Consider the following 22,290-nt stretch of genomic DNA (forward strand, 5'->3'; position numbering starts at 1 on the left):
CACACACACACACACACACACACACACACACACACACACACACACACCATAATGACAGATCTTCCTATTATATCCAGAGACAGAAGATAAAGGTCAAATTTAAGTAATTTACACTGCTGAGTTCCAAGATCAGTGACCTTTGTTTTGACACCTCAGTATGTCATGTGCTTGTTTGCCAGTGTTGTTCATCTGAAATCAGACATCATTCTTTTTTTTTTAATTTTATTTTATTATGTTAGTCACCATACATTACATCATTAGTTTTTGATGTAGTGTTCCATGATTCATTGTTTGCATGTAACACCCAGTGCTCCATTCAATACGTGCCCTCTTTACTACCCATCACTGGGCTAACCCATCCCCCCACCCCCCTCACCTCTAGAACCCTCAGTTTGTTTCTCAGAGTCCATAGTCTCTCATGGTTCATCAGACATCATTCTTGACTGCACTGTGGAGGAGCTGGTGCTTATTCACATCCCTCACAGAGTTACTTTTCCTTAATTGTTTGGAATTCTAAGCTAACTGATGGAGCCATGGAAGCTCGTGTTTAGAGGCAGGGATAGCAGGACACCTCCTGAGACTGCAGGATATTGACTCGTTAGACTGAAGGATGTCCTGACACAGAAAACTGACACACTGGAGTATTTCCTATTTTGGAAGATGATTGTTGTTTTTTTCTTCCCCATATGTAGCAAAGCTGTCAAGTAGAATTTTCTACAATGGAGCTGTACCTTCACTGTCCAGGACGCGTCCTGATGGGCTCTAGCCACATGTGGGTATTGAGCACTTAAAATGTGGCTAGAATTATGAAAATTTAATTAATTTAAATGGGCTAGTGTCTATCATTCTGGACAGTGCAGCTACAGATAATTTAAAAAGAGGACAATTTGAAAACTGCTTATTCATCTTTGAAATGTAATCTGTGGGCGTCTGGGTGGCTCAGTCGGTTAAATGTCTGCCTTTGGCTCAGGTCATGACCCCAAGGTTCTGGGATCGAGTCCTGTGTCGGGCTCCCTGCTCAATGGGGAGTCTGCTTCTCCTTCTACCTTTTCCCCCTGCTCGTGATATCTCACTCTCTCAAATAAATAAATAAAATCTTAAAAAAAAAAATGAAATGTAACCTATAACTTTTTTTTTTTTTCAACACAGTTATATTTCTGTTTTGCCTAGACTGGTTGTATTTTCCAAGGACTTAGCAACTTCCAGTGAGGACTTGACCGTAAACCAAATGAAAATCTTATACCTTTTAAAAACAAATGTTTAAAAACATTTTTGAGGGGCGCCTGGGTGGCTCAGTTGGTTAAGCGGCTGCCTTCAGCTCAGGTCATGATCTCTGGGTCCCGGGATCAAGCCCTGCAGAGCAGGGAGCCCGCTTCTCCCTCTCCCTCTGTGATCGCTCTCTCTCTCTCTCAAATAAATAAATGAAATCTTTAAAAAAATTTTTTTGAAAAATGCATCTATTTTGGAATGCTTCATGTATTTCAGACGTATCGCCATGATTCCATAAAGAAAACCATTAATACAAAAAATGGCCTCTCGTGTTCATTGTCCATGAAGCTATTGACTTGAACAGCTACCTAGAAGCCTGAAAGAAAGTTCTAAGACTAATAAAGAGAACACAGACTTTTTGAGAACATGTGATGTGCAGGGTCTGAGGTTTTGTGCGTGCATGTGTGTCTGTGTGTCCTCACTGAGCCTCACGGCACAGCAGTACCCTTAGATAGGGAGTCTTATCTCTTACGCACAGATGAATAAAATGAATATACTCAAGGGGCGCCTGGGTGGCTCAGTTGGTTAAGCGACTGCCTTCGGCTCAGGTCATGATCCTGGAGTCCCGGGATCGAGTCCCACATCGGGCTCCCTGCTCAGCAGGGAGTCTGCTTCTCCCTCTGACCCTCCCCCCTCTCATGCTCTCTGTATCTCATTCTCTCTCTCAAATAAATAAATAAAATCTTTAAAAAAAAAAAAAAAAAAATGAATATACTCAAGATGGTGACTTTCCCAGTGAGTAACTGGTGAACAAGTTTGTTTGATTCCTAAACCTCTGCTTTTTTTCCTATTCTGCTGAATTCATATGAACAACAGATGGTAGAGAGTTGACTATAAAGTGTTATCTTTCATATCTCCCTTGGAAAGCTCACCTGGTGTTCTTGTAGTATAATCTCTCTCTCTCTTTTTAAAGACTTTATTTATTTTAGAGAGAGAGAGCAGAGGGAGGGAGAGAATGTCAAGCTGAGTGCAGAGCCCAGTGCAGGGCCCAATCCCACAACCCAGAGATCATGACCTGAGCCAAAATCAAGAGTGGGACGCTCAACCAACTGAGCCACCCGGGCACCCCTCTTTTTAATTTTATTTTAAGTAAACTCCACACCTCACATGGGGCTCAGACTCACAACCCTGCTCGCAGTGCCTGACTGGCTCAGTCGGTGGAGCTCCGCAACCCTTGATCTCGGGGTTGTGAGTTCAAGCCACACATTGGGGGTAGAGATCACTTAAAAAAATTTTTTTTCCTTTTTTCTAATTAAAAAAAAAAAAGTCGCATGCTCCATTAACTGAACCATTTGCAGTGCAGTCTCAACCATACTCCTCAGCTCCTCACCAGTCGGGACGCTGGTCCTTCCTGGCACCAAGCAGACGCTTGTGAACTGTTTTCGAATGTGCTATATGTTTCATCTTCTCAATATAGCAAAAGCTACCAGCAATGATAGAGCCTAAAGTAAGTGGGAGTTGGCTTTCCTGCCCTCAGTGCACAACCCTGTGCTCCATGTTCTTTCCGTGGGCATTGAAATGTTTCCAAGGGCCCCGAGAGGGGACATGTCATGCCATGAGAGGCCCACCGGGACTAGGACTACTCAGGTGGAGGGGCCAAGGCCAGAAATTGCAGCTGGCCAGAAGTTGTGTCCTTGGTCCAAGACTGCTGTAATTCTTAGGCCTTCCCAGATGGTATTTTGGTCACAGTGCATTAAGAAACTCCAGGATGTGAATGAAGACTCCATAAAATTCTTGCTTCCTGTACCGCCACAGGCCGCGGTCTCTGAGATGCGTACAGCAATGGGGTGTGTATTCATGAGACACTAAAACATGCCCTGCTATGTTCTGATGAGCTTTCAGTGTAGCCTTTTCAACCCTGCACTCATTCCTTCATATATAAAAATGGAATTTATTTTTAGTTCTTTTTCTTCCCACTGGGCTCAGGCAGGGTCAAAATATGGCAATAAATGTAATTTCACTTCTCTTTTGCTGAGTGTTCTCCCCTCGAAGACACAATGGCTCCCTTTCTATTCTTGGGTGTGCCCTTATCCTCCAGATACGATTTGGGCCATCTTTTACCCCTCTTCACATTTACGGAGAATATTTTCCGCTTAGCCAGCTTTCTATTCTGAGGCATATTTTACGGTATTTTATATCATGACTTATTGCATTCAAGACCTGGAGGAGGCCTCTATGACTGCCAGATTGTTGTCAGTATCTGTCACCAAAAAGCCTTCGTTAAGCACGCATTAAGAAAAACACTGACGTGGGGCACCTGGGTGGCTCAGTCGCTAAGCGCCTGGGTGGCTCAGTCATTAAGCGTCTGCCTTCTGCTCAGGTCATGATCCCAGGGTCCTGGGATCGAGCCCTGCATCGGGTTCCCTGCTCCGCGGGAAGCCTGCTTCTCCCTCTCCCACTGTCCCTGATTGTGTTCCCTCTCTCACTGTCTCGCTCTGTAAAATAAATAAATAAAATCTTAAAAAAAAAAAAGAAAAGAAAAACACAAAATTCTATAGACTGGACTCTGTTATCTGGGACCTACCTCATAATTTAAGAACCCTTTTGCCCCTCCACATGCACCTGATTCAAAAACAGCATTTTTAAATGCACAAGTATAACCGGGTCAGTATGGGTGACAAGACTGGCCTGGACACAGGAGAGGACTGACCCATGGAGACGGTGGGTCAGAAGGGCTTTCTGATTAAGAAGTTCTAAGAACACTGTTGGGAGAAGGTAGCGGGATCAGATTCACAACCCCAGAACTGTCTTCACTGTTTTCCCCAGCCACTCACCGTTCTCTGTCTGATGTGGTGATGGAATTTTTGGAACTCTGGTCCTGGGTGTTGAGGGGTCAGTTTTCATTTCCTTCTGAGCCAGGTATTCTGGACTGTGTGTGTGCCAGTTTCTAGGTGTATCAGACTTCATACCACATATCATAAGGGACTCATTCTATTTTCAACATAAACAAGTAAATAGTAAGTGCATTTTAAGAAGACCTAGCACAAATAAGGGTTTTCCCCTGAGCACTTTCAGATGCTGAGTGAGAGCCTTCTGTCATTGCAGGTGGGATGGAAGACAACCCGTGAGTATTACACCTTCATGTGGGTCACTTTGCCCGTTGACCTAAACAGCGAATCAGCCAAACAGCAGGAAGTCCAGTTCAAAGGTGAGAAAAATCCTAGATCAAAGGTATTTGAAGACAGCAGCTAAGACTAATTCCCTTGAGCTTAAGATTTCTGGGGCAGATAAAAGACTTCCAGATTTTTAGTTTTCTTAATAGACCTTATTTTGGATTAAAAATCATGTTGTGTTTTCAGCTTATTACCTGCCCAAGGATGATGAGTATTACCAGTTCTGCTATGTGGATCAGGATGGTGTGGTCCGGGGAGCAAGTATCCCTTTCCAGTTCCGTCCAGAAAATGAGGAGGACATCCTGGTGGTTACCACTCAGGTCTGTAAACATCTCACCTCAATCCTTTCCTGCCATTAAGAGTAGTAATTTCAGGATAGGGTGGAATTTGGATCAATAAGCCTTTATTGAATGTCTTAACAGATGCTATTGGGAAAAATGTATATAGTACCCATTCAAACCTGCTCAGGAATGACTTAGGAACATTGAAAAGAATCACAACAATAAGTGATTTCTCCTTTCTCTAAAGCTGCTGTAACTCAGTTGGCATTCAGTTTTCCCTTAACTTTTCCAGTTGCTTAGTTTTGATAATCTACACATCTGGTCATCTGCGCATCTGCACATCTTACCACGACGGTAAATTTATAAGCTCCTTTGAGGAGGAATACACCAAATATGCTTTGTGTCTCTCCGTTCTTTTAATTTTTTTTAAGATTTTATTTATTCATTTGACAGAGAGCACATAAGCAGGGGGAGTGGGAGAGGGAGAAGCAGGCTTCCTGCGGAGCAGGGAGCCCGATGTGGGGCTCGATCCCAGGATCCTGGGATCTTGACCTGAGCCGAAGGCAGATCTTAACCGACTAAGCCACCCAGGCGCCCCTATCTCTCAGTTCCGACCCAGAGCCTGTCATACATGAGTATTAGATTCATTCACTCAGTTATTTCACAGGACACCCTCTTTCCATCCAGCACTCTGGTAGGCAGTGAAAAATCAATTAAATCACTTCCTGTCCTTGGCCTCTAGGAGCTAAGTGCATTAGGAAAGACAAAGAGTAGTAAGTGTTTGCAAGAAGAATCTACATTCTTCTGTCATTCTGCCTTTTAACTCTTTATGGCCTTAATTTTGTTTGTCTTTCTTTCTTCGTAATGACAGGCTCGGTGTTGCAGTCATACAGACATACCTACCTTACCCCCTTCCCTACATACTGAGGAGGTGATCCCATTCAGGGTGCACGGATGTCGCTGTATGAGTGGGAATCCACCAGACTCTCAGCATCCCAGCCTACGGGAATGTTCCACTAGAGGGACTTGAATATTTATCGAGCTATAAAGGGTCAAATATGAATTCACAGATGTTCTTTTGTAGGGTGAGGTGGAAGAAATTGAGCAGCACAATAAGGAGCTTTGCAAAGAAAACGAGGAGCTGAAGGACAGCTGTGTCAGCCTCCAGAAGCAGAACTCAGACATGCAGGCTGAGCTCCACAAGAAGGAGGTATGGCTGCTAGTTAAACATGAGCCTGAAAACAAACGAAGAACATGAACCTAGAGTACAGAGGTCAGAATTGGATGGTGTCTCTTATCCAGCACCACCTTCTGTTTTGCTTGTGATCTTACTCCCTTATACAATATCTTTGAATAGGCACAGGGTTAAAAGTTTATATGGATTACTTTATTTAAACTTCGGAATAGGTACTATTATTGCCCTGATTTTACAGATGAGTAATCTGAGGCTTAGACAGGTACATAATCTCTCATACAGCTAATCCATGATGGAGCCAGGATTCAAACCCAGGCAGTCTGACTGCTTCTTCCTACTTCCTATGTAGAATGTAATCTATTTGCTTTGATTAGCTAGAATGTGGACATCGAGAGAGTAGAGAGTATAAAAGCAAGGTTTCAGGTTATCCAAACTCTTTGCTACTTCTCTTTTGAAACATCCTTCCAATCAGTGGGTGGTAAATAAGAGTTGATAACGCAAGGAGCTAAAGAGGAGAGTCTTCTCTAAGTACTATAAACTAATTACACTGAGGTCATACCTTAGAAGTTCCAGAACGTGCAAACCTTGGCAGTCACCATCTGTAGAGCCCTTGATCTACAGGTGAGCAAACTGAGGCCCAGAGGAGAGAGGAAGAGGTCCGTTTAGTGACCACACTAGGTTAGGACCCACTTCTCTTGACTCCCAGGCAGACTGTTCCTTATACATTGCCATCACACAAACGCCTGTGATGTCCTCAGCCCTGGGCTGGTAGAGAAATGTGGGTGACAGGTCCAGGCTACAGATCTGGCCTACTCCAGGCAGTGAGACAACAAACAGGTGGCAGAGATGTAATTCACAGTCTGTCTGTCAGGAACCAGTGTCCTGGCCGGGAGCCCTACAGCTCACCTGCCAGGTTCTAGCCAAGGAATCGGAGGGTCTGGCTTCTTGGGTTAGCTCTCCTACCGACTAGCTACTAGTTGTCGTGATAACCCAAGCCAGTATTTATTCAGCACCTACTATGTGCACTGTAAGTGAGGCACTGTAATTAAGCGGATTGCTTCACTTAATCCTTACAACCACCCAGCAGCTCAGAGAGGTTAGGTGACTTGTTCAATGTCACAACAGTTCATGACTTTGAAAGGAGTGTGGATTTGAGCTCAGATTTTTTTGATGTTAAAACCCATGTTTTTTAGGAATCAAAAATTAAAAACAATAAAAATGGGCAGGAAAACCCATGTGTTTTAGAGCCAGGACCATACAGTGGTTAAGAACCCCATCTTTGGAATCACACAGACTGATTCTCCCACTTACTATTTGATGAAGCAGGGGAAATTTTAACATCTCTGAACTTGAGTTTCCCTGTCTATAAAAGAGAGATTGATAGTACTTGTTTTCTGAAAGAGAGACTAGTACACCCATGTTCATAACAGCATCTTTCACAACAGCCAAAGGGTGGAGGCAGCCCAGGTGTCCAGTGACAGATAGATGGATAGACATGGTTTAGCGTGTAGATAACAATGGAATATTACTCAGCTTTAAAAAGGAAAGACATTCTGGCACAGGCTACAGAATGGACGAACATTGAAGACAGTAGCCGGGTAAAATGGGTCGGACACAGAGAAACAAATAGCATGTGATCCCACTGATGAGGTACCTGGAGTAGCCGACTTCATAGAGACAGAAAGTAGAGTAGTGGTTGCTGGGAGTGGGGGCACCGGTGGGGGGAACAGGGAGTCGTGTTTTCATGGTTGTGCAAAATGAAAATAGTTCTGTGAGTGGATGTGGTGCTGGTTGTACAACAATGTGAATGTGCTTAATGCCACTGAACTGTAGGCTTAAAAATGATTAAGAGGGAAAATTTTATGTACATATTCCTACAATTTTTAAAAAATTATTGTTATTATTATTATTTTAAAGATTTTATTTAGTTGATAGAGAGAGACACAGTGAGAGCAGGATCACAAGCAGGGGCAGAGGGAGAGGGAGAAGCAGGCTTCCTGCGGAGCAGGGAGCCCGATGCGGGGCTTGATCCCAGGACCCCGGGATCATGACCTGAGCCAAAGGCAGTTGCTTAACGACTGAGCTACCCAGGCGCCCCTAAAAATTATTGTTTAAAAGATGATAAATTTGTCAATCTTGGAGCTAAAAGCAGGGAGTTGTTGTTGACGGACAAGGTTGGCTTCAGTGCAGAATGAAGTTGGGAAAGAAAAACCAAACGTGGAGCCCGTGGCTCTGGAACACTGGCAACATGGCGTCTTGTGATACGCTGTAAGCATAGGGGGTATATCGCATTTTGAAGACTTAATATGAAAAAAATTGAAATATTTCCTTCTTACTTACATATTGAAGCAATATTTTAGATATATTGAGTTAAATGTACCATTAGTAAAATTAAGTGTATCTGTTTTTTTTAATTATGTGGCTCCTAAACTTGAATTACGTATGCGGTGTTCGTGAATTTATGGGACAGCACCTTTCAAAGAGAAAAGCTACTTTATTTCATTCGCTGCTGTGTCTGCAGTGAAGGAACAGTGCCTCAGAGGCACTCAGTAAATATTTGCTTAATGAGTTAATGGACAAATACAAGCTCTGGTGGAAGAGAAATTAAGGTGAATGCATTTCGTGGAGAGAACAGATTAAGAACATTTTAATCTGGAAACCCCTTTACTTGGATATTTCATTCACTGTCGTGTCATGACATATAATAAGTGCCTGACATGTAGTAAATGCTCAGCAAATATTTGTCGGCTAGCTGAGATACTAAAACGTGTCTTAGAAATGGTCTGTTCCTTTGACGTCTCAATCTGCAGGAGGAGCTAGAAACTTTAAAGAGCACCAATAAGAAATTGGAACAGCAAGTGAAGGCGCAGAAGGACCGCTGGGAGACAGAGCTGCTTCAGTGAGTGATTCTCAGATGGGAGGAACTGCTGTGTTACAGACACCTCGGGGCAGGGTCAGATTAGATCTCCAGAACTCCTTAGAAAACAGTCTTTCTCTTATGGCAGTGACAAGTATGATTCTAGGTTGGAGCATTACTATCCAGACGGTAAGGCGAAGTAACCGGAATTCAAGTATTAGCGTGAAGTGTCGAATACGTGCAGTTTGAGGTCAGGAAGCCGAAACAGGACTGAAGAAGAATGGATTTTAAACTAATTCCACAGCCTAGGGCCAAGGCAGCCTTAAGTCATTGAAGGCCTGGGGCATCTGACCCAGAATCAGCGTATTTTTCACTCAGTCCTCTTCACCTCCACAGACTGAAGGAACAAAACCAAAAGATGTCCTCAGAAAATGAGAAGATGGGAGTCCGAGTGGATCAGCTCCAGGTGGGTAATGGCAAATCTTTGCCAAAGTGCATTGTCTTACCGTGGCCGTCACTCCTCCCAGTGGTGGCCCAGAGAGAGACAGATGCATTTCACTGTAGCGAGGGTCTCAGTAGACCTTTCAAAGCGTCAGACTAAATGTTCATGGCGTTTTCTATTCTTGACCCTCCCCGCACACACCGTTACTTTTATAGTCCCAGTCCACAAGGAACTGAATAATTTGTTCAGTCTATATTTATCATGAACTCTTTTTTTTTTTTTTTTAAGATTTTATTTATTTGACAGAGAGAGACACAGCGAGAGAGGGAACACAAGCAGGGGGAGTTGGGAGAGGGAGAAGCAGGCTTCCCGCTGAGCAGGGAGCCTGATGCGGGGCTCGATCCCAGGACCCTGGGATCACGACCTGAGCCGAAGGCAGACGCTTAACGACTGAGCCACCCAGGCGCCCCTGTCATGAACTTTTAAGATGGAGGACTGTCAGCTCTACCAGTGCTTTTCAAACTTTTTTCTTTTAGCTACAAAATCTTTTCAAGTAAAATCTTCCTCAAAAGCCTAGAATGAAAAAAAAAAAAGTCTAGAATGTAAAGCAGATAACAGCTGAATCACTCTTGGTTTCTAAGCTATGCCTTAAAGAGTGGTTTGTTGACTTTTCCTCAGTTGAGTCTTAGACACAGGGAGTGCGGGAAAGCGAAAAAGTGGGCGTTCTAGGGATATTTGGCAGTTGAGAGTTGCCAGGGAGCACACACTTCTGTGTGTTAGTGCACATTAAACAGCATTGTTCCTGTTCAGTTTTCTTTCTTTTATGTCTTGGCTATATTCACTGTTTTTGCTTTAGGCCCAGCTGTCAACTCAAGAGAAAGAAATGGAGAAGCTTGTGCAGGGAGATCAAGATAAGACAGAACAGTTGGAGCGTCTGAAAAAGGAAAATAGCCAGCTCCTTCTCACTTTAACTCAACAGGTAGAGTCACGGATGGGCCCAACATTTTTGGGCCTTTGCGAGAAAATATATACATAGTTCTTTGTTTCCTCTGTCATATACGGCTGTCGCTGGCTGTGGGAAGGGTCTCAGAGGAAGCCATCTGAGATGAGGGATCTTGTGGCTCTTCTCAGAAATAGTAAGGGAAGACTTGCTTCTCTGTCCGCCGGCTGCTTGCCCGTGAGCTCAGCAGGCCCTTCCCCAGTGTGTGCGCGCCTTTGTTTGCCCAGCAGTGTACCGACATCTGTTTCCGTGCAGGGGGAGTACCAGAAGAAGCTGGAGCAGACAGTAGAGCAGATGAAGGAGGAAGAAATGACGGCCATGAAGAAGCAACAGGAGTTAACGGCACGTCTGTCTTGGGACGGCTTTGTGGGAGGGAGCCTGCACGCAGGAAGGGACAGGGCCTCTTTTCAGGGGACGGAAAGGCTAAAAAAGGCAGAGGAGAATAGCGTTTACCACTGGACATCTAACAAGATGTCCCAGAAGGACAGAGAATTTGTCATCTACAAAACGTTTAGGAGAGGTGGCCGTTTCTACGGTGTGATGAATGGCAAAGGGATATTTAAAGGGCTTCATGACAGGTTGTCATCAATAGAGCCTTGAGCCAAGAATCACCCAGAGTCACCCCTACCCCCTTCTCATCATGGGGGCAGACCCATGAAGGATTATAAAGTCAAGCTCTTTGGTTAGAAACTATTACAGCCGTGAAAATTTTTGTTATAGTTAATATACTATTAGCAATTACCATTCTAAATTATTCTGAGCTATAGTAATACAGTAATTAAAGCCTAACTGACTGATAAATTCCTAGAATAGATTGTTGGAAAAGAGGCCTTATGGTGATGACAGCTACCGGGAAGCCCATTATCTGAATTGCTATAAGGGTATGAGAAACCCTGGTGTCTGGAGGATGTCCAGCTGTTGGGATTTTAAGTCATATCGTATCTGCAGTGTATGCAATATCATTCACTCAGCCATTATTCAATCAACTAGTGGAGTACCGACCATATGGAAGCTACTAGATACTTTAGCATGATAAAGAGGAGAACAAAGTTAGAAAAGCTGCCGCTCACAGGTTAAGGTTTGCCCAGAGAAATGTCTTATTTGGCCTAGAGGGTGTTTTTCAAAACTTGAACTGGCTACCAAGAACTAAAAATGGGAACATTTCCCATTTTTTAAAAAAAAGAAATGTGTATTTCTAGCCTCTTGAAAACTTGGAGGCTCTGGCAGCACGGAGCCCGCATCCCCAGCCAGCAGTGACGCCCGGGCCGGCTGGTCCCTGCTCCCTCCAGACGGGCCGCATGCTCTCCCCGCGCCTCCAGCCTCCGCTGGCCCGGGGCCCTCAGCTCCTTGTCAGCGACATCACTGGCCCGGCCCCCCGCCCGCACACATTGGAGCTTGTGGCCTCTGCTATGGCAGAGAAATCACTGTTTTTGGTTTTTTTTTTTTTTTTTAATTTTTTTTATTGTTATGTTAATCCCCATACATTACATCATTAGTTTTAGATATAGTGTTCCATGATTCATTGTTTGTGCATAACACCCAGTGCTCCATGCAGAACGTGCCCTCCTCAATACCCATCACCAGGCTAACCCATGAGAAATCACTGTTTTAAATAAGCTGTAGCCCTTCAAAGGTGTGAACCTCCTTGTGGCAGGTAGGGGTTTCTTGGGTTTTCGTGGCATATTTTTCAAGACCCAGGGGCTTCTTTCTTCCTCACATACGCCAAGGGCCCCTAACTACGAGGACCGTGTGTCTTATACTTCAGGCGCCTAGGAACAGGAAAACAGCGGAGGAGAAGCAGTTAGTACAAGAGGTGGAGCGCCTGAAGGCAAAGGTAGAGGCCGGGAAAGCCTGTTTCTTAGAGAAGTACAAAGAATGTCAACGACTCCACAGACAGATCAGGCAACTCAGGGCCGCTGCGCAACTGGTAGGTGACAGAGCTCAGGGGCCCAGGAAGCCAGGGGTGTGAAGGTCTGTGGTTCCTAGGCCAAGCCCGGAGGACTGCCCACCCTTGTTAGGGAGAAACATTCTCTTTCTGCTGAAAAGAGGAGGGATGGAGCGTGCGGCCAGAAACCAGTCTGGGGGTCCCCGGAAGTAGTGGCCCCAGTCCAGCCGCGGGTCTCAGGGAAGGTTTGGTAACCATCGAGCAGGTTTCTGTGCAGACTCAGATAGCCCTTTCTTATTTCTGCCTTTTGAGGAAGTGAAGCAGGACCAGAAGAGCCAGCAGGAGCCACTGGGGATGGGGAGCCAGGAGCCTGCAGTCAGCCCTGTCATCGGGTAGCCCCGCTTGAGTTACTACCTCAGGGTCGGCTAGAAGCGCACAGCAGTTTGGGCACCAGCATTCAAATAAAAAATCTTGGAAAAAAAAAAACAAAAAACCACAACTAGTAGGATTAGCTTAAGTGTTTCTGTGAGGTATGTGCACGTGTCTGTCTGTAGGTAGGAGATGGGAAGCACGGAAGCATGCCTACCAGTGTGGGGTTTATGAAATTAGGTCAGCGCGTCACACCGGGACGCCCAGGACCTCAGTCCGGGTTCCTTGTAGCCTTGGATAAATGCCTTCCAGGGTTCCTTCGTCCTCAGGGTCCCTTGAGTGCAGATGCCTGTCCTCACTGGGAGGGCGTCACATCGACCTAAGTGCCTCACACTACATCGAGTGAGATGTTTTTTCAAGACAAAGATGCTTGTTTCCATGGTTGGGTGCAGTTAAAACAGGGCTCCATTTATCCCTAATTCTGGTAAGTCAGTCTTGGGGCTTTTCCCAAGCTTATGACTTTTCCTCTCTTTGGTCACTTATACTACCAGCTAAACCAAAAGAAACCGGCATCTCGATGCCAGGGCAGGCCTTCAGGCATTTTATTAAATCATTTCTCTGTAAGTCGTCATCGCCTCCACCATACGTCCTCCGCACCCCAGCTGCCTTCTCCCCCACCTCAGTCCCACCGCTTTGGGAACCCAGATCCTCTACAGGCCCCTTGTGGTACCCCACCTTGGATCCAGATGACAATATGTGATCCTAATCCTAATTGTTTTTTGTTATTGACAGGACGAGAACTCTGGCCTGTCAAAAACGCTGAATGAGAACAAGATTATATGTAATGTTCTGCAGAGAGAGAAAGAGAGATTGGAAAGAGAAAATGATGTAAGTGTATACAACAGGCTGGAAACTCCAAGGTGTTTTGTTTAAAGATTTATTTATTTATTTATTTATTTGAGAGAGAGCGAGCTCGTGGGGAGGAGCAGAGGGAGAGGGAGAGAGAGAATCTCAAGCGGACTCCATGCTGAGCGCGGAGCCAAATGCAGGGCTCAGTCCCACTACCCTGAGATCATGACCTGAGCTGAAATCAAGTCGGCCACTTAACTGACTAAGCCACCCAGGCACCCCTGGAAACCCCAAGGTTTTAAGGAGAAGGAGCAGGGTGACCCAGAGATGTGGTGATTAACAAATTAAATAAAAGAGCCCTTTCTGGGACAATGGGTGAGACCATTGCTCCTACGAGTACATTTTTTATTTTATTTATTTATTTATTTATTTAAGATTCTATTTATTTATTTGAGAGAGAGAGAATGAGAGACAGAGAGCACGAGAGGGAAGAGGGTCAGAGGGAGAAGCTGACTCCCCGCTGAGCAGGGAGCCCGATGCGGGACTCGATCCCGGGACTCCAGGATCATGACCTGAGTCGAAGGCAGTCGCTTAACCAACTGAGCCACCCAGGCGCCCCCTACGAGTACACATTTAATCTGGTTTCCTCATCTACCACGAACCCTCTCTTGCTTCTATAAATGAAACTTGTTTGCCATGGCAGTAGTCAACTTGAAAGGAAGAGCCTTGATGAAGATCTAACTTAATTCATTTTGCTTTTAACTTCACACCTATTGTATTGTCTTTGGGGAGTAATATCCTACGTCATTTTTAGGCTAGCTAAGGGACCCATTTCCTTCAGCACACCTTTTTCCTTTTCTTCTGCTACCAAACCGGGGCAGTAGTGACAGTCTGTGCCAGGGCTGGACCCATGGTAGGCTCTTAATAAAATGCTCTGCATTCATTCACGCACTCATTCATTCATCCAATCAGTATTTGTTTCCTGCTGTGGGTTAGACACAAGCTATTCTTGGTTGATTGAGGATGATGGCAGCAAATAAGGAAGCTGCACTTGGGGGCACCTGGTTGGCTCAGCTGGAGGAGCATGTGACTCGATCTCGGGGGTTGTGAGTTCGAGCCCCATATTGGGTGTAGAGATTATTAAAAACAATAAATAAAAACTTAAAAAAAAAGCTGTACTTAAAGGCACTTTCCTGCTCTTGCATCAAAGTTAGGTGTCCACGCACTCTGGCTTGTGCTCCTAGATCTACACCTGCCCTGGTTCTCCATCTCTCCCCTCTCTGTAACCCTTCCACGCTGTGCCTCCAAGTGATCATCTCTAGCTTTGATTCTGTCATTTATGCCAATGCCTTTCAGTATTGTAGGGGCCTTAGGAGTCTGTTTCCGGTCCTGTCATCCTCATCCTCTGGATTTAGATAAACAGAGCTTGACTTTGAAATCTCTGTTTTCTGGTATAGTCTGATGGGGTGGTGGGAGGGAGGGAAGATATACACAATTTGCAACAGGGAGGAAAAGATCTGATATTTGAAAGCTTTGTTAAGAGCTATAGTAAAGCCCTCTTAAGATGTGAAGGGGCACGGGCGCCTGGGTGGCTCAGTCGTTGAGCGTCTGCCTTCGGCTTGGGTCATGGTCCCAGGGTCCTGGGATGGAGCCCCGCATCGGGCTCCCTGCTCAGTGGGAAGCCTGCTACTCCCTGTCCCACTCCCCCTGCTTGTGTTCCCTCTCTTGCTGCGTCTCTCTCTGTCAAATAAATAAAATCTTTAAAAAAAAAAGATGTGAAGGGGCAGTTTACTAACTTTTTCTAAGGACTTTTTAAATGCTATCTGTCCTCCTTGTAACTTATTCTCTCTCATTCTCTCCCTCATTCCCTCCCTCTCTTCCTTCCTCCTTTCACTCTCTCTGTTGGTATATCCATTTGAAAGGATAAAACGTGAAGAAGGGAAAATTGTATCAGATGAATATTCACATTGTGTAAGAAAATTGTTCTAGAAAGGAAAGACTAAAAGAAGCATTTTGCTCTCAATAATTTGCAACAGCTTCAACCTTAATATAGCTCCCGCCCCCCTCATATATGCATACAACGTTTGTACCCCACCTCGGTTGGTATGTATGTAGAGACTTAAAATTCTTTTTTGTATTAATCTAAACAAAATTCAGTATACATTTAAATTCAGGCATAAAGAACTCAGATCTTCCGAGTGTGGAGGCTGTGCTTCCCCTAGAAGAATTACGATTTGTTGGTTCCTGGGATTCTCCACCCCCACATTGTTCATTGAGAACTACCCGTAATGGGCATCCCCTAGCCAGTTGCTTGTGGTCAGTTCTTTGTTGTCATCTTCCAACATGTCTCTCTAAACGTTCTCTCCCTAGCTTTTGAAGAGGGAGAACAGCAGATTGCTGAGTTACATGGGTCTGGATTTTGACTCTTTGCCCTATCAAGTGCCTACTTCAGATCAAGGAGGTGCCGGACAAAACCCAGGACTTGTCTATGGAAACCCATATTCTGGTAAGACAACTGCCATTTGAGCTAGAAGGCCCTTGCCTGCATCCCTTTCTCCCACTAAATTTTTTTTTTTTTTTGGCCTGAGATGCTAATTAAGACCAGTCTCATTGTTAAGCCTTGCTGGGCAGAAGCCGAGGACCCAATAGAAAGATTGCCAGGCGAGAAGTGTTAATTGAGAAATAAATCTGAATCTAGAAGACGCAAATCAGATCATTCGCCTAGAGGCAGCAGACACAAATTGAGTCCCGTGGCTCTATTCCAAATATATAAATCAGAGAAATGTGTCTATGTAGAAGATATACACATACAAAGCTGAGGAAGCTAATTAAGGTTTGGAAATGGAAGCATAAGAGGTGGGGTATGCCGCCCAGGAATGGGCAGTTATGGCAGCCACCCTGATGGCCTGACCAAGGGTAGCAGGAACGGGCCCCACAGAGACCCCGGGGTGGTTTGGAGGACAGGAAATGGGGATGAAAACCAGTCTTGTCACTCAAAGACAGAGGGTCAGATTGTTCTTGCCAGGGACAAAGGAACAGGGAACTTTTCCTCTTTGGTCTCCAAAAGTGATAGAAGACCTCGTTTCCTTTTCTTGGACAGTTTAAAGCAGTCGTGTTCTCTTAAGAGTCACAATCAAATCTTTACAGCGGTCAGGGGTACACATTTATTTTCTCTTTAAAAATATTTTTAAGCATTTCATTTAAAAATACCTGTTCGCATGGCTTCAGTCTTAAAATCTATTCTCAAATTGCTTTCTTATTAAATCGTGACTGTTTTAATTAAAATCTCATTTTCCCCATACTGAAAAGAGGTTTGTTTTTTTCTGATTCTATAGCATAAACATGACTATCGAAAATGCCACTTCATTATTTTTTCCTCTTTTCCCTTTATCATTGACCTAGAGCCCCTCTATCAGCAGTTAATGGTACATAGGAGAGCGAAAGAGTCAAAGGCAGTGGGGAGAAGGGGAACGGAGGGAGTTACAGAAACCAGCTGCTACATCACAGCTGGAGAATCCATGGATGGTATTTCTTTCATTGAATGAAATCTTTTTTATGACCCTCAGGTATCCAGGAAAGTTCGGCCCCGAGCCTGGTAAGTATAAAATCCTTGAGGAATGCCCCTTCCTGCTCCAGTTTATGGGAGAACCATAGGGAGACTGGTTCATTTTGATAAGTCCAGAAGTCAGCTGGATCAGTTGGGTCAAACCCGAAGCTGAGGGAGCCCGTTGAGGTGCGGAGAAGAAAGCACAGTTCACCCATCAGCTTTCTGCTGTAGACCTCCCCCTGTGAGCTGAGTTTGGTACCAGAACTAGGCAGCCAGCTCCACAAGGTATGTCCAGCGCCCCTTCTGCTGAAAGCTCTCTCAGTACTTGAACAATAGTAGGTCCTTTCAGTCCCGGGATAGAGAAAGCCTCAGTGAGTGTCTCCAGATGTGACTTAGTTCATCCATCCTCTACTTCTTGAGCACCTCCCATGTGCCAAGCATTATGCTCCGTGCTGAGGGTATAAGAGAACAGGACACATGGCCTCTGCCACACATAGCTTCCATCTGTACTGACGTCTCTGCTCTTCCTCCCAGCTCGCCATGAGGAGATGCCCCACCTGCAAATCAGACTTTGCTGATGGCATTTTCGATCACACCTTGGAGCAGCAGCACATGCAGACCCTTTGTTTGAATTGTCCAGTTTGTGACAAGACCTTCCCAGCAGAAGAGAAGCAGATCTTTGAAGACCATGTGTTCTGCCACACTCTCTAAGTGTCCCAGCCTCCTGGATCTATACTGTACATAGATTTTTATAGAGTAGAACCTATAGCTTCTACTTAGAGCTATGACCCACGATCCTGCCTAACATGAAATTACTAGGGATTTAGTCAGTCCTGTTGCCCTAAGGATGGAGTCCTGTCGATTATCTGCAGAATAGTGGTGAGGGCTGTTACTTCCATCCTTGTGGGTTACTGCCTTTTAAATCACATAACTAGCTGTATCATCCTCACCTCTGGTGCCCATTCTTCTGAGGGTCTCCAGTACAAGGGCCCTGGGCTGCAACTGAGCTGGCCCTTCATTCACAACAGGCTTGACTTGAGTACTAAGTGATTTGTTTTCCGAGTTGTCCCAGTGCCATTCAAGGTCAGGCCTTGAGTGTATTTGCAGTCGGTTCTCAGTCCTAACGCTGCGGCTGGTGATTGAGTAGAGGTCGAGAATTTCTTCCTCCTCCTCCTCAGGTCTCTTTCTCCCACTGTTTGCATTAAACTAGCCACAGATACCGCAGAGAACCCCGACATCCAGTTGGGATGCCAAAGGTTTCTCATCTTGATTTCTCAGCTCCCAGCAGAAGCATCTTATTCCTGAACCATGGACACAAAATATTTCAGCCACAGAAAGCCTTCTTTCTCTCTGGATACCTCTGTTTGGCATTTTCTACTCTTTGATCTTTCCTATGCACATAACCTTTACTGGAAGTCCTTTCTTAATGATTAGTAGGACTAGTTAGAAGCTGCCTGCAACTTTCTGAGCAGGTGAGTTTGAATATGGATAAGTCAGAATAATGAGAACTATTGTTAATCTCTTTAATACTGAAAATAAAGTTGTCCTATTTCGGGGACACTGGTCATTTAAATTGGGTCATTTGACTTTCAGGTCCTTTGTTTTAAGCTTCTGAGAAAAGGGGAACCAACAGGCTTGTGGGAATTGTAGAGCCCTCCAGTCGATTTCACTTGTCTTAACTAGTCAACAAGAGTGTCCTGGCAGTGATCTGGAGATGGAGAGGAAGGGGGTGGAGCATTAGTTTAAGCAATCTGGAGCCCTGGCTTCTTGCTCTTTCCATGCACTTTGTGAAAGTGGCCAGTGTGCATTTGGAAACCCTTTGTGAACTAGGTTCAATTCCCTCCATCCAGATCTGCCTAATTGAACGATAAGAAAGCAATTCCATTTTCTCACCACCACCCCCTACTCTTCCCCACCCCCCCACCCCCGCCCCCGCCTCGGGACTGAACAAGTAGAAATGACTCTCAGGCAGTCAACCAGCTGGTCACTCTAGAGACTTCTACAAAAACTTCTGAATGATGTAAAACATGATGTCACAAATAAGGTGGAGTCAACTTCCTTCTGGGGTTTTCCCTGATGTGAGTTAACGCCCTAGACTAGCTGTCTAGTATTGTCCTCGTCATGGCTCCTTGTCTTTATTTCTCCTTTGATAAAATGAAGATGAAACTACACTCCTCCTGGGGCGCCTGGGTGGCTCAGTCGGTTAAATGTTCGACTCCTGATTTCAGCTCAGGTCATGATCTCAGGGTCCTGAGATCAAGCCCCACATTGGGCTCCGCGCTCAGTGGGGCGTCTGCTTGGAGATTTTCTCCCTCTGCCCCTTCCCCTGTGCTCTTTGTCTCTCAAATAAATAAAATCTTTAAAAAAAACAAGAAAGAAAGAAACTATACTCCTCCTCCTCCCGTACCACGATTTCAAGGAGAGGTCCCTTGGACTCAAGCCTTTTGCCCCTTAAGAATCATGTGACATTAAGACTAACTCCAGTACAGAAACGTAATGAGGAGATGGTACCACTGTTTTCCTGGCAGATCCCCTCCCTCTCTGCAGAATTTCCGCGGCTCCCCAGATTGTTCAGTGAAGAAGTGCAGTTTCATTTATTTTGTACTCGTCAGCCCTTAATTAAGCACGTGAATGGAGAGGCGCAGTGGCGCACATAATCCAAATCAGTGAATACCATTTTCTGGTGAATTACCCACCCCTTTGCCCCCGCTACCCTGAGGGTTACCGTGATTATCAACAGCAGCAGGGGCCCTTCCACAGGCTTGGTTAAAAAACCCAAGTGTTAATGATCCTTTTTGCTGGATGTAAAACAAAGCATCTTTAACCACTGTTCATTATCCCCAGCTGCTCTTACCAAGGCTTTGAAGGGGAAATTCTGCTCCAGGCAGCTCCTAGCGAAAGGAAACAATCATTCTTCTATAATCCACTCCTCACCCCAGCCTTTCCCCTCTAACCTCCTTGCACCCACACATGTTACGGCTATAAAATACCTGCAGGAAGGAGCAGGAAGTTCTGGGAGCAAACAGTACGTATGCCTAAATTGGATTTTATCATCTTTGTGCTTATGCAACAAGCTTTCCTTCCTAATTCACTTCTTCTTGGTCTAATATTAAAATGTTTTTGCATTACTTAACACACTTAATTGATGGGCGGGGGGAGGGGAAGTCACTCGGGCACTCTGTGTGTGTGTGTGTGTGTGTGTGTGTGTGAGAGAGAGAGAGAGAGAGGCGAGAGGAAGCGAATTAAAATCAGGAAAGTGAGAGTTGGCAAGATATTCCGTAAACCTGGGCACCCCAGAACACCTGTGGCTTCAGCCCTTTTTCTTGGTCTTGCTAAAAATCGGGATGACATGAAACGGCCTTGATGTTTCAGTATCTTTCCCCTGTGATTCGCGTGGCAGTGGCAAGCTCAGCTCTAACCTGGTTTCCTAGCAACAAATGGTAATGAGATGACAGGCCCGGGCTGAGAGATGCAGACTGCCACCTAGAAAAAAAGCAAACAGGCCTCGACATGGGGACCCAGAGACACCTAATTGCCCTGAGGGAACCAACAATGGGCCAGACTTCGGGCCACCAGCCCCAGCACTCTCAGTTGCTCTCATGTAAATATTAATATGTCTCTGCATGTGTGCTTCCTAGTTCAGACTAGGAAGCATATATTCATATATTCCATGTCTACTTTCAGTAATCTCTGAAGCAGACAGCTATCAACTCCCATTTTTATAGATGAATAAGTTGAAACCTGGAGAAATAACTTGCTTAAAGTGGAAACAACCCCAATGCCCATCAGCTGATGAATGGGTAAATAAAATATAGTATATCTAGAGGATGAGGTATTATTTGGCCAAAAAAAGGGATTGAGGGGTACCTGGCTGACTCAGTTGATGGAGCATGTGATTCGTGATCTGGGGGTTGTGACTTTGAGCCCCACATTGAATGTAGAGATTACTTAAAAATAAAATTAAAAAAAGGAGAGACCCTTGGGTGGCTCAATTGGTTAAGCATTCAACTCTGATCTCAGTGTTGTGAGTTCAAGCCCCGTGTTGTGCTCCGGCGTGGAGCCCACTAAAAAAAAAAAAAAAAAAAAAAAGGAACTGAGTACTGCTATGTCACAACATGGAAGGACCCTGAAAACATGCTAAGTGGAAGAAGCCCATCACAAAAGACCACGTAGTATATGATTCCATTTATATGAAACACCCAAGATAGGCAAATCCGTAGAAACAAAATAGATGTTTTCCTAGGGCTGAGGGTTGGGGGGAAATTGGAGAGTCACTGCTCATGGGTAAAGAGTTTCTTTTGGGGGCGGGTAAAGAAAATGTTCTATAATTTATTGTGGAGATGGTTGCACAACTCAATATGCTACAAACTTGAATTATACACTTTATTTTTTTTAAAGATTATATTTATTTATTTGACAGAGAGAGACACAGCAAGAGAGGGAACACAAGCTGGGGGAGTGGGAGAGGGAGAAGCAGGCTTCCTGCCGAGCAGGGAGCCCAATACGGGGCTACACTTTATTTTTTTAATATTTTATTTGAGAGAAAACACAAGAGGGGGGAGGGTCGAGGGTCAGAGGGAGAAGCAGACTCCCAGCTGAGCAGGGAGCCTGATGCAGGACTTGATGTGGGACTCGATCCCGGAACTCCAGGATCATGACCTGAGCCAGAGGCAGTCAGTCGCTCAACCAACTGAGCCACCCAGGGGCCCTGAATTATACACTTTAAATGGGTGAACTGTACGCTGTGTGAATTCTATCTCAAGTTGTATTTTTTAAAAGGTTAAAAAAATTACTTGCTAAGGTCATCCATTGACTCACGGTAGAATGTCTTACATACAGACGCAGAGCTGGGCCCACAGTATTGAACTTGGTTAGAGCATACTTATTTCAGTAGAACCCGTGCCAAAACAGCGTGGGGTCCTCCCCCTGTCTTGGGCTGGAAGCAGGCAGCAGCTTCAGTTGTGAGGGACTCAAGATGAACAGGGTCAGGGCAATCATTAGTAGTCCACCATTTGGGCCAGCAGCATTAGTGGTCTCTGGGAATATCTATTCTGTGGAGATGAATGTACCCAATAAAGTTGGGGGAGAGAGTCACCAGCCACAAATTTCAGATAATCATATTAAGGGATCCAGCCTGCTCTGCCTAATGTTGTTACTTTCTCCCTGTGGAAAGAAGGAGTATGACACTCCGGGGACTAAGTCTATTGTTTACTCAGTCAATCAACATTTATTGAGCACCCACAGTGTGCAGAACTAGCACAGGGCCAGGATTTTAAAAAACAGAAAAGTTCTTCCCTTGAGGTATCTACAAGATTAATGAAGACATTCCCTCTGCCCTCAGGGAACATTTCAACTGCTGAGGGTGAGCGTCTTGGGCTTCAGGGGTCTCCTGATCTGATGGTGAAAAGAGAGAGTCACCCACAAAAGCAATTTAAGGATGCAAAGGTAAGGGAAGTGATCTCACAGACTGAGGATGGAAGGGC

At 45.0% G+C, this 22,290-nt stretch overlaps 1 protein-coding gene across 3 annotated transcripts in view; it reads left to right on the forward strand.

The window, feature by feature from the left end:
* Window positions 1-18,380, forward strand: part of CALCOCO2 (calcium binding and coiled-coil domain 2) — a 25,912-nt gene extending 7,532 nt beyond the window's left edge. For all 3 annotated transcript variants that reach the window (XM_032428891.1, XM_032428892.1, XM_032428894.1), the window contains exons 3-13: window positions 4,315-4,417; window positions 4,569-4,702; window positions 5,748-5,873; window positions 8,669-8,757; window positions 9,112-9,181; window positions 10,014-10,136; window positions 10,413-10,499; window positions 13,204-13,299; window positions 15,631-15,766; window positions 16,827-16,855; window positions 17,342-18,380. In XM_032428891.1, the coding sequence (XP_032284782.1) occupies window positions 4,315-4,417; window positions 4,569-4,702; window positions 5,748-5,873; window positions 8,669-8,757; window positions 9,112-9,181; window positions 10,014-10,136; window positions 10,413-10,499; window positions 13,204-13,299; window positions 15,631-15,766; window positions 16,827-16,855; window positions 17,342-17,518 (1,170 nt within the window). In that variant the 3' untranslated portion in view covers window positions 17,519-18,380. The remainder of the gene's footprint in view (window positions 1-4,314; window positions 4,418-4,568; window positions 4,703-5,747; window positions 5,874-8,668; window positions 8,758-9,111; window positions 9,182-10,013; window positions 10,137-10,412; window positions 10,500-13,203; window positions 13,300-15,630; window positions 15,767-16,826; window positions 16,856-17,341) is intronic.
* Window positions 18,381-22,290: the final 3,910 nt, after the last annotated feature.

The sequence above is a fragment of the Phoca vitulina genome, unplaced genomic scaffold (assembly GCF_004348235.1).
Source record: "Phoca vitulina isolate PV1807 unplaced genomic scaffold, GSC_HSeal_1.0 scaffold40, whole genome shotgun sequence".
NCBI lineage: Eukaryota > Metazoa > Chordata > Mammalia > Carnivora > Phocidae > Phoca > Phoca vitulina.